Here is a 14,390-nt window from a genome sequence, read left to right as displayed (position 1 = left end):
GTCCAGATTTTTAATGCATTTTGTTTATTTCTAAAAAGACAAAAATTAGGATTTGAGTTACAATGTATGCCCTATAGACAGATTGTCAAATGATTAATTGATTTATTTATTGCACTCTAACAAACCCCAAGGGGGGAATTATTTTGCCACCAAGCCACTACACACAGCAACATACATCAAAAGGAGAGTAGATACATCAAGACAGGACACAGTACAACATACACTATGGATACAAATGAATAGGTATGCACCACATAGACACTGAACATGCTGCTGTAGAGTATTAAAAACACTAGAAAAATCAAAAAACATTATTCTCACAGATGCAGCAGTCAGCTCTAGATAACTGTGCACCCTATGCAATAAGTAAAGGAGTGCATTCTGTACCTACGCTCCCCCTTTAAGCAAGTTGAAGTGGGTCCTGAAAGGCACTGACCCTAAGATGCCCCAGCACAGTCCTCTATAAACATTTCATCACATGTGAGATCAACGCAATAGGTCTGGGTCTAGGTCTTTAAATGCCTTAGCATTAGTATTTTTAGGCAAAGGTACAATACAATATGTTTTCCAGATTCCTGGAATTTCTGACACAGACAGAGACAAGAATAACATATGATGTAGCACCCCACACAGCTGATCAGCTCATACTTTAAGAACGCGTGGAATGATCTCATCATGGCCAGGGGCCTTATTTTTATTAAGCCTAGTTATTTGGGGCAAAGAAAAGGGCCAGCCCCATCTTCCTCCAAGGACATTATGGAATGTGTTGGTAAGTGATTATCTGAGTTGACAGAGTCAAATCAAAAGCCTTTTATTCCTAGGTCATGAAGGAAACAACAATACCAGTTTAATTGTTACTTGTCAACTATAACCTCAGAGCAGAACCTAGCCGCCATCTAGATGGAGTACAGGAAAGGTGTCGGTTATCAGATCTGGAGACCCGGATTGAAGTTAGGCAACGCTTTCTCCATTTATTAGTGTCATAGAAATGTAACAATGTCTAATTGAGATGTATAGTTAAGGCCACAGAACCATACAGGTACAAAATTACATGTATTTTATTCATGAATCACAGTAATGTCTAAATAAAATCCTTATCACCATGTAGAAATATATACATCTCAGAATATATTTAAAATCTAAGACAATATAGACACACTAAAATAAAAATTATTAAAGGATGGATATAAAAATATTAAAAAACAGATTAAATACTATTTTGTAAGGCTTGTTGGTAGTTGAACAAGCTTAGGAAGTAATTACCTTAAAACTACATGTATATCAATACAGGATGGGGCAATTTAGTTTGTAATTATTTGTCATTTTTCTAGTAAAATCAATGCCATACAAGATCTTCAAAAATGTGGAGAAACTTTAACTACAATGCTAACAGAGAATTCTGTGAAATGAACGGATAAGTTGGATATAAAGTCACAACAATGCTACCATGAATAAGGTACTTTTGAGCAGCTACTGTAGAATAAATATACATCCCTCAAAAATAGTGTCAGTAAATAAAAGCTATTAATCAACAATACAGCTAAAAAGAGCTGAATTAAGAGCTGTATAATGATTATATAAGCCAACTAAGTGAGAAACCGAACATAACCAAAATATTCAGAAACACATTATAAGTTACTTGCATAGTGCACAGGTCTTTTAAGCAACATTTGAACTTCAAGTTGTACAAACATAACTCTTTGAAGAAGGTGCTTTAAATTGAGCATTAAAGGGGTTTTCAGTTCGGCTTTGGAATTTTTTTCCAAAAGTTCCAAAAGCACATTTCAAGGAGGTTGTACTTTTTGACCAATAATTCAATGGTGGATTCCTGATGGAATGTGTGTGAAAAAGCAGATCTACAAACTTTTGTGAGTTCAAGTTTGATTCCTGAATGACATTCAAAAGAAAAAATAGAAAAACTATCACAGAGAGTTACCATTTCAACAAAAACTCACTCCAACAGCCAAAATCAACACATAATTACATTTGACAGTTCAAAGTTCAAGTTCAAGTTGGAGCTACAGACCTTCAGACCATTAGAAACCACTTGGAAAACCATTGTCAACTCTATAGAGATGTGAAGTGGGGAAAAGCATTCGATAGCAAGTTATTTATTAACCATTACCTTATAAATAAAATATTAAATTTCTCAAAAAGTTTAAGCACCATTAACCATTATACAATCTAAATTCATCCATAAATAATCAAGGAGCCTCCGGCGATTATGAGATATGTAATGAATTAGTCATCTTGGAAAATCAGGATTTTTCCTTACCCTTCTGACTCAATAGCACAAATAGTATAAGGATGGCATAGATTTGAGCCAATCAAAAACAACAACGGCAATACCCTGTGTGACCAGAGATGGTACTGTCCCGCTGGTTGTTATTTTTGTGTTTGGTTACTCTTTAAAATTAGCTCTTTAGCTTATAAGTAAACTTTATTTATCAATAAAAAAATATGCTGATATATTAATGTATTAAAACACTGGACCACAGAAATATAAATCGTTTTTTTGAAGATCACAGAAAATACATTTCAATACAATAAATGATGAACTATTATACAGCACTTATATTAAAGCTACATACAAATAGGACTCAAATGTTTTGTGAATAAGGTCAAATAAATACTATGAGCAAAATGTCATTGCTTTGAGGTAATATTACAGAAAAAATAAGGGTTGTCTGTTAATTCAATGTGTTTATCGGTGATGTCACAACTCCACATAAAAATGATCACATCTTACTATAGATCAAATCCTTGATGAAGCTGAGCTTATTGTTCCAGTGTGAATGTATGTGTATATATATATATGTGTATATATATATACCGATGTTGCAAAAAATGTTTTCCTTCTACTGTTGTACTTCGACCACTGCACCTTAACTTTAGTGTTATTTTCAAGTAACTAAACCATAACTAAACTGATTATGGTGCTGCATTCATTTTGACATAAAACCTGCTTATCAATTTAGATGAATTCTAATGAATAATTTGCGTTTCCAAATTCTGTCTTAGATTCTACGACTATAACTAGGTGCTTGTTAGCACAACTATGAAGTTTACTGAAAATACTGGAAGGATATACCTTTTGAAAATGAAAACAGATAAAATCATTCAGATCAAATCAAATCAAATTTTCTTTCATTTAAGATAGACACTTAATTAAAGCTGCTGTATGTCAGAATAGAGAATTTTGGTTAAAATTTGTAGCGCTACATAAAAAAGGACAGAATCATTTGGTTTTAACAGAGCAAAGCACACAGAGTGCGAATGTAGCGTTAGTTTCGTGTAGTATTCAAGTACATTTTCATCTCGGAAATTCTAAAACATAAATTTGTGTGTCTCAACAAAATAAATAAGGTTTCAAGGCTTGTGTATGCAACTGCTTTATATAAGAAAAATGGTTAAAGGGGTGATATCATCAGGTGTGAGTGTGATTAGCCATTACGAGCCGTTGATGGATAGATAAGCAACATTTGCTACAGTCCACTGGGTAGGCAGGTGGACTGATCTATCCAGCATACATCTAGGTGGACACGCCCACTAGCGATGTCACTAGGACACAGGGAAAGGCAGATTTTAAAATAGCTTGTAATGCCTAATCACACTCATACCTGGTGGCCCTTTAATTATTAGGTTAGTTAATTATTACTACTATCACAACTTTGGTTTCACTTATCTTGGCTCCCTGACAGAGGACATATCGTCTAATCGTTATCTGGCACTAGGTCGCTTTTTATTACAGTTGGATGTACTTTAAGAGTTCAATTGGAGGGGCTGGTTTCCAAGAAAAATGGCATACAGTTTTAACAACAGATTAGCGAGCAACTAACTGGCCCATTAAACTAACGCTTTCAACATTGACCTGTTTTTAACCTCTCTTTACTATAGGTCAGACTTTCTCAAAGTGTGGTCCGTGAGCGACCCCTAGAGGTCCGCGAGGTGACAGGTGAAAAATAAAAAAAATTAAAATTAAATTAAATTAAAAAATAAATAAAGAAAATTTAAAATTTCAGTGTTGAAATTTCAGTGTTTCTCAAACTGTCTGTGACATATATGTATTTTTTTGTGGCATTGTCTGACTTGAGTAGTGCAGTGGACCGGTTTGCGACACCGCAACCGGTTTACGTCAAATGAAGTGTGACCCTGCTGCCGTAACTGTGGGAATGTGACTGTGCAAAGCGGTGTAAAGCCTGGATGTATGGTGCGAACAACTTACAAATGGATCAGTGGATTAGGACCGGGTCATGTAAAAGAAAAGCAGATGAAAATTCTGATTGGACAGGAAAAGTTGTTGAGTGGATGTTGGTCCAAAGCCCGCGACGTCGTCAAAGCAGATCCCGCCGCCAGCTCGTCATGAACGTAAAAAATCCACCGCTAAGGTGAAACGGAGGTACCACAGCGACTACATAGTAGTTTGTTTCAAAAACAGTTTTGTTTTTGAACTGGCGACGAGGAGGATCCTAAACCACACTGTGTTGTGCTATGAAACGTTAGCTAACGAGGGAATGAAACCTGCAAAGTTGAAGCGACACATGGAAACAAAGGAGTACATGGGGAAACCTACTGGATTTTTTGAATGGAAAAGCGACAAACTCACGCAGCATATGATAAAAGAGGCTGCACAGTTTTTTGCACCCGGAGAAAATGCTAAGGCTGCTGAGGCTTCATACAAGTCTTGATCCCTCTTGATCGCTAAAGCTGGAAAACCTCATTCAATAGGTGAAAATTTAGTTAAACCAGCTGCAAAGGTGATGACTAACATATTGTTTGGGGGAAAAGCCAGCAAAGAAATTAACAGGATTCCTCTTTCCAATGACACCGTCCAGCGGCGCATCAAATCTATGGCTGAAAGCGTGGAAGATCAGCTGGTGACACGTTGGCGCCAAAGCCAGATCTTCTCACTACAGCTGAATGAATCCACCGACATTGGGAATGAGGCAAATCTGATGTGTTTTGTGAGATACATTTATGCCTGTGAAGTGCATGCTGACTTTCTCTTCTGCCGTTCCCTGCCGACCCACACCACAGGAGAAGCAGTTTTTCACTCACTCAATGATTTCATTGTGACGAATAATCTGGACTGGTCAAGATGTGTCGGCATTTGCAACGACGGTGCAACTGCAATGACAGGAAAGCATAAAGGACTTGCCACAGTGCCTAAAATCAGTACTGGACGAATCTGTGAAAATAGTCAACAAGATCAAAGGTAAAGCACTGAACACACGTCTTTTTAAAGCTCTATGTGAAGAAATGGGGAGCGAACACACAAAACTCCTGTTCCACACTGAAGTTCGCTGGCTGTCGCGTGGCCATGTTCTCACCCGTCTCTTTGAACTGCGAGACGAGGTAATGTTATTAATGCACCACAGCGATGAACTGTATGACAGAATGCATGATTTCCAGTGGCTCGCAAAGTCGGCATACTTGGCTGATGTTTTGAGCACTCTCAATACTTTGAATGTGGCGCTGCAAGGGAAGACCGTCACCATCTTCAATGTCCAAGACAAAATGAAAGCCACACACATGAAAATGGAATTATGGCGTGGCCGTCTCGATCGCGGAGAATTCGACAGTTTTCCCACACTTGCTGATTTTCTCCTCACTGCTGGAGAGGACATGGATAGGAGCACAGTTGCATCCTTCAAGCAACATCTGCAAGACCTCCACTTGCAGCTGGGAATATATTTCCCAGAATTAGACAAGCTTTGAGTGGATCAGAAATCCATTTGGGGACAAAACGTACATTGAGCAAGTCAGTTCCAAACTTTCACCAAAAGAGGTTGACAGCCTTGTGGACATTGCATCAGATGGGAAACTGAGAACAACTGGCATATTGTTTTGGGGCTATTTTGAGTTAGGTGGTCCTTGAGTGTATTTTTTATGGGTTAAGTGGTCCTTGGTCTGAAAAAGTTTGAGAAACACTGCTATAGGTGATAGCACCCATTTTGGTCATCACGGTTTTAAGCAACAAAAACGTACTATCGTTCCCCAAACCAAGATAACATTTTATGAATACAATTGCAAAAAAGAATACACCTTAAACCATAGGTTAATCATCTACTAAGAAAAAAGATAATAAATATAAATACTTTATATTTACAGTCTTTCACTAGATTCTTTTTAAATTGAAGACAAAAAGAGATTCTCAACGATTTGGACCAGGGATAGTACAGTTCAGAGATCAAGGCACTTGAAAAATAAGAACAGCGTAAAAGTAAACTATCGATATCGTTCATAAATGTAAAGACACACTACCTGAATACTTTGTTTTAAAAGGGTCTTCTGTGCTATTGCTTCCGCCTCACTCCAAGCTTGTGTGTGCAACTTCACGTAGGTGGCGCTCGTTCCGAGATCCGCTCCCTCCCAGGTACCGCTTGACTTGGCCGCACTACTATCCGGTTCCTTTGGCCGCGTGCCGCTGCATCACTTGTGAGTATTCCTGTACCACTTCCTGAGCACCACGCCCACCGTGCTGAGAACCACGCACAGTGCTCCGCCCAGGCTCCACCAGGTGGGCGCCCGGCCGAAGAAGATGAACTGGAAGACGAAGGCCAGCAGCACATCCAGCGTGCGCATGAGGGCCACGGGGCCTGCCTTCTCGATCTGCAGGGCCTTGGTGAGGAAGGTCTGGCCGGCGATGCCCAGCACGGCGATCAGCATGAGGATCCAGCGGTCACGGCCACACGGCGGCAGCGCCCACTGGCCCAGCACGGTGAGCACGATGAGGCACTCGGCCAGGCCGATGACGGCGTAGTACCACACCGAGAGGTAGTAGTGGACGCTCTTGCCCATCTTGCGCAGCACCACCATGGTGCACGCCGCCCCGACGGCCCCTGAGGACGGACCACTGGTCAACTGGAATACTCAATAAAAAGATCTGAATATAAAAACAAACCCCAACAAACAGCGCGCCATGTCCGTTGGTGGTGATTGTTGGCTTTCAGGATTGAAAGGATTGTTGGTTGGGAAAATCCGCAACTTGGGGCAACATTGTAAAATGGGGTTTCAAAGCTAGAATCGGTCCGTAACGCCTTACCGTTCACTTTCAGGACCTGGTGGTTAGGCCTGGGCAATAATGCAATATTATCCTTTATTTTCTTTGAATGCTATATCATCTTGAAAACTTATCAACTAAACTTATCAGGAGTAAATTATGTTGAGAGGATATGCCATTTACGTGAAGCATTTGAACATTGAGATTAAAAAAAATGTTTTGTACTCTAGGAAGGATGGGGGAGTTATGATAATAATAAGACGCATGATAATGAGTGATGTTGTACATGAAATGAGCTACACACACACATCGTATTACGATGTATCGTATTACCCCTATCTCTGCCCAGAAGGAGCCACACACATCTCCCTGCCGGTGTCACTCCGTCGAGACATCTGAGTTCCTCAGAAGAGGCCCTTTGACGTGTCCAAAAGCACACAACTTGAGTTTGGTGCAGAGTAAAACGTGTCTGTGTACACTGGCAAAAACGCTTTGCACCTGTCTTCTCTAAATGACGGTCTTATTTTAGTGTCGGTGAAAATATGGTACATTACTGTATTGGACATCATAAAAGCCATATTGCCAAGTTTAAAACCCATATAAAATGACTTTGGGTTCACAGTCCCTTTAAGAAGTATCCCAATATGAAGTTTGAAACTATAAATTTAAACTTGCTTAAACTATACTGGCCAATCTCCAGATACTTCAATGTAATGACCCTCGGTTAGACTGTTGAGAACTGTCATACGCATATTGTGATATTCATTGATATTGTGTAAAATTCCTCATGATTATCAATACACTGATCCACAGCACCATGGGTTTTCCAACTCCATCTCACCAGCGAAGGCAGCGATGGTGCCCTTGATGTGGTTGGTGTAGTTCCCCTCGATGCCTGGGGGGCGCTCCCCGAAGAGGAAGGGCGGCCGGGCGATGAGGATGACCCCCGTCAGGGTGAAGACGGTGAAGAAGCAGTCCCACACGGTGCACTTCTCCTTCAGGAAGATCCACGCCAGCAGGGCCGTGAACACTGGGTTACTGAGGACGGGTTGTGGGGGGTGGGGTGGTCGTGGTGAGGGGGGTGAAGGGGAAGGGGTAAGGGTCGTGGTACGAGTAGGCGTGAAGGTGGAGGTTGGAGTCGGGTGAGGAAAGAAGAGAGAATGGAGAGAGAAGAGAGGAAAGTTAAAAGGTGGCAATATTGCACATATTCATGAGTGGGCGATAAAAACTTGTCTTCCTCATTCCTGACTAAAGGTCTTCCTTGTTACCGGTCTGCGTGGTATGACACAGACAATGGATTCTTTCTTAAACCAGGAAATTACACCAGGACAATTCTCCAGGAAGGAGTACCAACGAAGAACAAGGGAGGGACTGAACAGACCCAGGCAGGCATGTGATGAGGACATATCAATGTGTGGACCTATCAGTATTAAAAAGGTTCTGGTTGTGTTGTGTGGTTATGTTGAGGTTTACGGTTCTAAATTGTTACGCTTTAGGCTAGGGATAGGTACATTTAGGTAATAGCACTTTGAGATTTTCGAGAGTGCTCTACAAATAAAATGTATTATTATTATTATTATTCTTCTTATTCTTCTTAGTCTTTCCAATTGTTATATTTATATTATTTTCTTAGTCTTTCCAATTGCGTCCAGAGGTTCCAGCCTTGTACACATTTGCAAATTGGTCTTGTGCTTGTGAGTGAAACGCTCTTTGAGGATATCTGTTATGGTTGATTGAGAACCTGCCTCTGAGGGAGACATTTCTGCACACATCGTTGACAACTCTATGGTGGAGGAATGTAGGAAGGGAGACAATACCCTCGAGGTGGTTCAGGGTTAGGTAGTCAGGGACAGGTGGTTCAGGGTTAGGTGGTACAGGGTCAGGGTTAGGTAGTCAGGGTCAGGTGATTCAGGGTTAGGTGGTTCAGGGTCAGGGTCAGGGTTAGGGTTAGATGCTCTCACCTGAACATGATGACGGTGGCGTCGGCGAGGGGCATCTGCTGCACGGCGTAGAAGAGCAGGATCATGGCGTTGGAGCCCAGGAAGCCCCGGAGGACCAGGAAGATGCGCTTGTCCCGGGGACCCAAGAACCCGGTTCTGGCGGACAGATGGGAGATGGATGGATACAAAGAGGGACGGATGGACGGACAGATGGCTTAATACATTGATGGGAGGACCTTTGGATAGATGGAATGATGGACAGATTGATGAATGGATGAATGGAAGGATGGATGGATGAAGAGATAATTGAATGGATTGGGGAATAAAGGATAGATGGATGATAGTCTGATGTGAGAACGAATGGATGGAAGGTGTGTAAGGCAAGGTAAGGTACGTTTATTTATATAGCCCATTTCATACACAAGTGCTTAACAAAAGATATGATAACAATAAAAAAAACACAAAATAGTAAATACAATCTAAGGCAAGTGTGTGGAAGATGGATAAACGCAGACAGATGGATGGAAAGTACATGAATATTGCCCAATGCTGAGGATAGGACTGCATGGATGGAGAGATGATTGTATAGAGGGAGGGTATGATGAATTGATGGATGATATGTGGATGAATAGATGGATGCTTTACAATATAGGTATACATATCAGGTGTGCATCAGTCAATATCTTCAAACAGAATACTGATAAATTAGTTACCTATTACATATTTTGAAGTACTGGTACTTATACATGCACACTTTTCCTTATATTCTATCTTTGCGAGTCCCTGTTAGGATTACCCTTGGCTTTTTTCAAAACTTTGTACAGAATGTACAGAATGATTGTACAGATTGTACAGAATGACCATGTGTTATACCACACATTTGATAATGGAATCCCTTCACTTTGAGAATCAACTTCAGCAGGTCATCCTTGCAAATTCCAAGGCGCTATCTTGCGCTTTCCCCCCCCATTCACATCAGAATGGCAGCTGCTGGCTTCGCTACTCTACTTTACTCATTTCCGGTTAAGAGGTACCACCAGGGGGAGCTTGAACTTATTGTTGAACTTATTGTGAATTCTAATTCACATGCTTGAAACACACCATTTCAGCCTATTCCAGGTACAAAACCCCGTGGGGTGCCATGCTGCATGGTTAGTAACCGTGAACAGTGCTCACTTGTGGTAAATGAGGAGGGGCATGACGAAGAGCATCTGGAAGAAGCATCGGAAGGCGCTGATCTCGATGGAGTGGACGTCCTTGATGGTCTTCACCAGCAGGGCGATGATGGAGAAGAACACGGTGGACAGGAGGCCGTAGAACAAGCCCAGGCCCGGGCATCTCTTCTTCTTCCCTTCCGCCTCCTCCACCACCGCCACCACCCCTGGAAGAATGACAAGAGCACAGAGGGAGGGGAGCAAGAGGAAGAATTTGAAATGTATGGTAACTTCAGACAAATGTGGTCATGGGACAAAAGAAGAGTGAGGGAGGGATGGAGGGAGGGAGGGGGAGAGAGTGAGAGAGCGGATTTATTACAATGACCACCTGGGCGTGTGAAGGTATAAAAGAGTAAGACAGAAACAACAGAAAATACCAGGATTTATTCAATTGGCCAGGGCCCCCTAGTGTGTGCGTGCGTGCGTATTTGTGTGTGTGTATATGTGTGTGTGTACGTGTGTGTGTGTGTGGTGTGTTCCTTGAAAATCATTCATTGTTTATATACACATCTCAGGTTAAACCTCTCCATAGACAAACCTTCTTTTCAAAGGTTACAGCACTAAAAGTAAACGGACCCTGCTGTACTGCTAGACAGAAAATACTTCTTACCTTTTGTTGATGGTGATCATTTATCAGGAATGATCAAATTAATAATACTATGCTGTTCGGGCAGAATATGTGATACTTTTGACAGTATGTATACTAGCCATATGCGATTGGCAAAAAGATTGTTTTACTTTCATGACTTTTACCCTCACAAGAGAGTAAAATGATTCTAAATGATTATACTTTCAGCATATTATAACCTTATATGATATAACATGTTAATAGCAATTTACTTCTAGGGGAATACAACTACAACAAGTATATTTGAATGTTTGTAATGTAGAGATATCTTTTTCAACAATACAATTAGAGAAGTCATAATACTAATCATAAATTAAGATATGAGCCTAATAAGATATAATAATATAATTGATGATGAATATTACTATTGTTGATGAACGCAAGCTACACCTTTAGTGAAAACCTTCAGGCCTATATATGATATAAAAAAAATTGGCTAAAATTGAATTTAAGTGAATATTCCTAAGTCTAATGTTTGCCCGGGGCTAAGGCCCTGTCCCAGAAGTCTAATGGGAAAACTGCACAGTCATCCTTTCTCCTGAGGGATGTTGTAAACGTAGAAACAGCCTCACACTAGCCCATCCTCGACCAATTATGTCCCTATAATAACGTCGTCAGCCGTCGTTAAGATCATAGTTTACTACAACCACCCTGGATCCCTGCCCTGATCTACGGCTTTCATTCTGAGGGTTATGATTATAAATCGATTTTAATAACCTACGTCAGTTGCGCAACGTACGGCAGCGCCTGACGTAGGTAATGTTGGTTCTCTGACCGCGCTTCGCTCTCCGATCTCCTTCCACCGCAAAGTTACACAGTGGAATAAAACTAATTCAAAAGTACATCCCGATTATTTCGCGATTGTTTTATTATTATTAATATTCTTTATTAAAAGACAAGCCAGCATACCGTTCCCAAAGCTGGCTTCTGGATGCTTCTGGTCCTCGCCGTGCCGGTTCGTAAAACACATCACAGGTGGGCACAGTCTTCTCTTCTTCTTCCTTCCTCTCGTCTTCGCCTCCTCCTCACCATCAGCATAATCAAAGGTAGCCTCTCCATCGTCATCATGAGCTCGAATATGGCTGTTCGTTTGCAAACTAATCCTCTCCGCTGCACATTCAACATCCTCGTCTTCGTCTTCGCAGTCGTGGCCAGCCTTCTGGAAGACCACCGTGACGTCCTCCTCGGCCCGGCGGGGGACGACGCGTAGCGCCCGGTCCTCTCCTATCATCTGATCGCCTCGCACAGTGCGGTCGTCCATGGTGAGGAGTAGCGGCTGGACGGCAGCATGCCTTGGGGAGACTGACTCAGGCTTCCGTGGGAAGGACTCGTCTCTGGTTAATGTGTAACCTTGGTGGCTTGTGCTAATGAGTAGCATGCGTTGTTTGCTTTGTACCTACAGGGGGCAGAACGAAAACCCAACCCGACTCCTGCGGGACAACCAAAACTTTCCCTCCTCACCCTCCCTCCCCAGTACTCTCCCTCGTGTTTACCCTATGAGTCCTCGGGTTCCCAGCCAATGGTTCCCACACAGCGTAGTGGCGTGACACCCCACTACATAGGATTAGATAACACTCACAAATAGGGTATTAGGATATCCTATTTTGTCCTGCTTGTTCTCTCTTTTCATTATAAGCTATTAGAAGGCCTAAATTATGATTCCCAGATGGGCCATTCGGGTGAACCTGCAGAAAGCATGGCTACAGGACAGAAGTGGAATTGAAAAGAAAAATACTAAAACAATTTTTTATAACAATATCACATAGAGAAAATATTTATATCAACACACTTTGAGTAAAATAAATGTATATGAATGAATGTATTCAATATCAAAGTAGAAGTTGTTATTATTGACAATAATAATGTCTACTGTATGATACATTATTAACAACTACGCCTATGTTGTTGTACCAAAAGCGCATTACAAATAAGTCTATAAATCCAGCCATACATTGCACACGGAAATGTTTTGCAACAAGATATCCAAACAGATTTACATTTGTTTATTTCAGACATTTTATAAACATGATACGACACATGAAGTAGGACTATTAACAAAGAGCTACCAAAAGCTATTATATTTTCTAGTACATTTTTGCTAAATCTTGTTAACACAAAGAGGCCTATGAGTGAGCTAGCATTCTAGTTTGTTGCATGTTATTCAAGTTGTTCCCTATCTAAATTACACGTATGAAAGTCAAACCACTTGAAATATAGTCCCATCTATCGTCATACAAAAGCAGTATCATATAAATTACTTTACAAGCATTATAAAAACGTAAACATTTAATTTAGCAGATGGACTTGGGTGACCATGTTATTAACGAAAGGTGTGTGTTGATGTGTGCGTGTGTGTGTGTGTTTCCTCAAGGTTGAATGAGTTTGACGTGTGAAAAGATACAACAAACAGCGGTTATTTTACAGATAGGCTTACGAGTGTAAAGACAACAATTGCTTTGCCTGTGGGGGAGAAAGGGGGGTGAAAGAGAGAGATAGAGGGCTACAGAGGGCGGCTTCTAGCACACGGGCCTCCCTCTGGAGCTTTCAGTGTTATTGAGGGTTTCTGTAGCATGAATTCTTCTAGTTGTGCTGAAATGCAGTGGTGGAAAGTCCTACACCAAGTACAATCCAGAGATATTCATAAGGTGCTTAAGAAATCCAATTCAAGGATTTAGGGAAATACTTTTTTAATCCACTACATGTCAAAGAAATGTTTTGTACAAGGTATTGGCCTGTATTCAGTTAAAATAAAAACCCTTCTGCATACTATTATAGGTGAACCAAAATAAGATCCTTGACAGACAGGGCTTACTTTGCATAAAAAAATAGAATGTGACTTCATACCAAAACATGGGGGTTATAATATTAGTATTTTTTACTTTTGATACGCAAGTATCAATTGTGTCAAAGGTTCTTAGGGTAGGGTATTTATATGTCCACTACATAAGAATAGGAATACTTGTCCGCCACTGCTAAATCACTTCCATGACAGTTAGCCAATATTTCTTTAGATTGGAAGTCGGTTCAGAAACAGGTCAAGATGTTTGCCCAGAACCTATTGACAGAATAAGCTCCATGTTGAGTGTGTATTTGTGTAGGATTTAAATAATTGATTATGGTACTGGATCAAATGTGCCATCTACAGTACAGCCTCCAGCCAGGATGAAAATACTAATGTTAAATTCAAGCTCCTTGTCTGGTCTTAGACAACGAGCAAATACATTAATAAATACATACAAATGCCACTACTTAATGCAAATTTACTGCAAGATTATTTGAGATTTGTTTCAAAATCTAATGCCAAATCTTATGTATTTCTCCTTAAACTGTGATTGAACATTTAGAGACTAGGTTGGACATATGTGTGAAAATATGTCACACAGGATATTTGATCCTGTCCCGGTCCAAATAATAACAAAATAATCATTATCACACAAAATCAAAAAATATTTATGATCAAATATTTTGACTGAATAGGCCTAATCACAGAGGTTTAATAGTAGGGTGAATACAGGTGTATCTCATGATGTTATTGTGAGCACTATATACTGTTTCGGCAAGCCTATACAGAGCAATAATTGACTTAATGAGATACACCAGTTTTT

General features: G+C 40.6%; 1 protein-coding gene and 1 long non-coding RNA gene across 2 annotated transcripts; one reads left to right on the top strand and one right to left on the bottom strand.

Moving 5' to 3' along the window:
• Window positions 1–9: 9 nt before the first annotated feature.
• slc35g1 (solute carrier family 35 member G1) lies at window positions 10–12,163 on the bottom strand (the record flags this gene model as incomplete). The annotated part of the gene is made up of 5 exons (XM_079757024.1): window positions 10–6,842; window positions 7,845–8,041; window positions 8,965–9,099; window positions 10,120–10,324; window positions 11,695–12,163. 5 exons carry the CDS (start codon window positions 12,161–12,163, stop codon window positions 6,433–6,435), a joined length of 1,416 nt encoding a protein of 471 aa, XP_079613150.1. The 3' UTR covers window positions 10–6,432.
• LOC307090395 lies at window positions 11,595–13,209 on the top strand. The gene is made up of 3 exons (XR_013812651.1): window positions 11,595–11,760; window positions 11,931–12,047; window positions 12,188–13,209. It is a non-coding gene; the product is annotated as an uncharacterized lncRNA (long non-coding RNA).
• The last annotated feature ends 1,181 nt before the right edge of the window (window positions 13,210–14,390 follow it).

This window comes from Pollachius pollachius (assembly GCF_949987615.1).
Source record: "Pollachius pollachius genome assembly, chromosome: 19".
NCBI classification, from domain to species: Eukaryota; Metazoa; Chordata; class Actinopteri; order Gadiformes; family Gadidae; genus Pollachius; species Pollachius pollachius.
The sequence above is the reverse complement of the archived record's forward strand: the minus strand, read 5'-3'. Positions and strand labels throughout refer to the sequence as shown.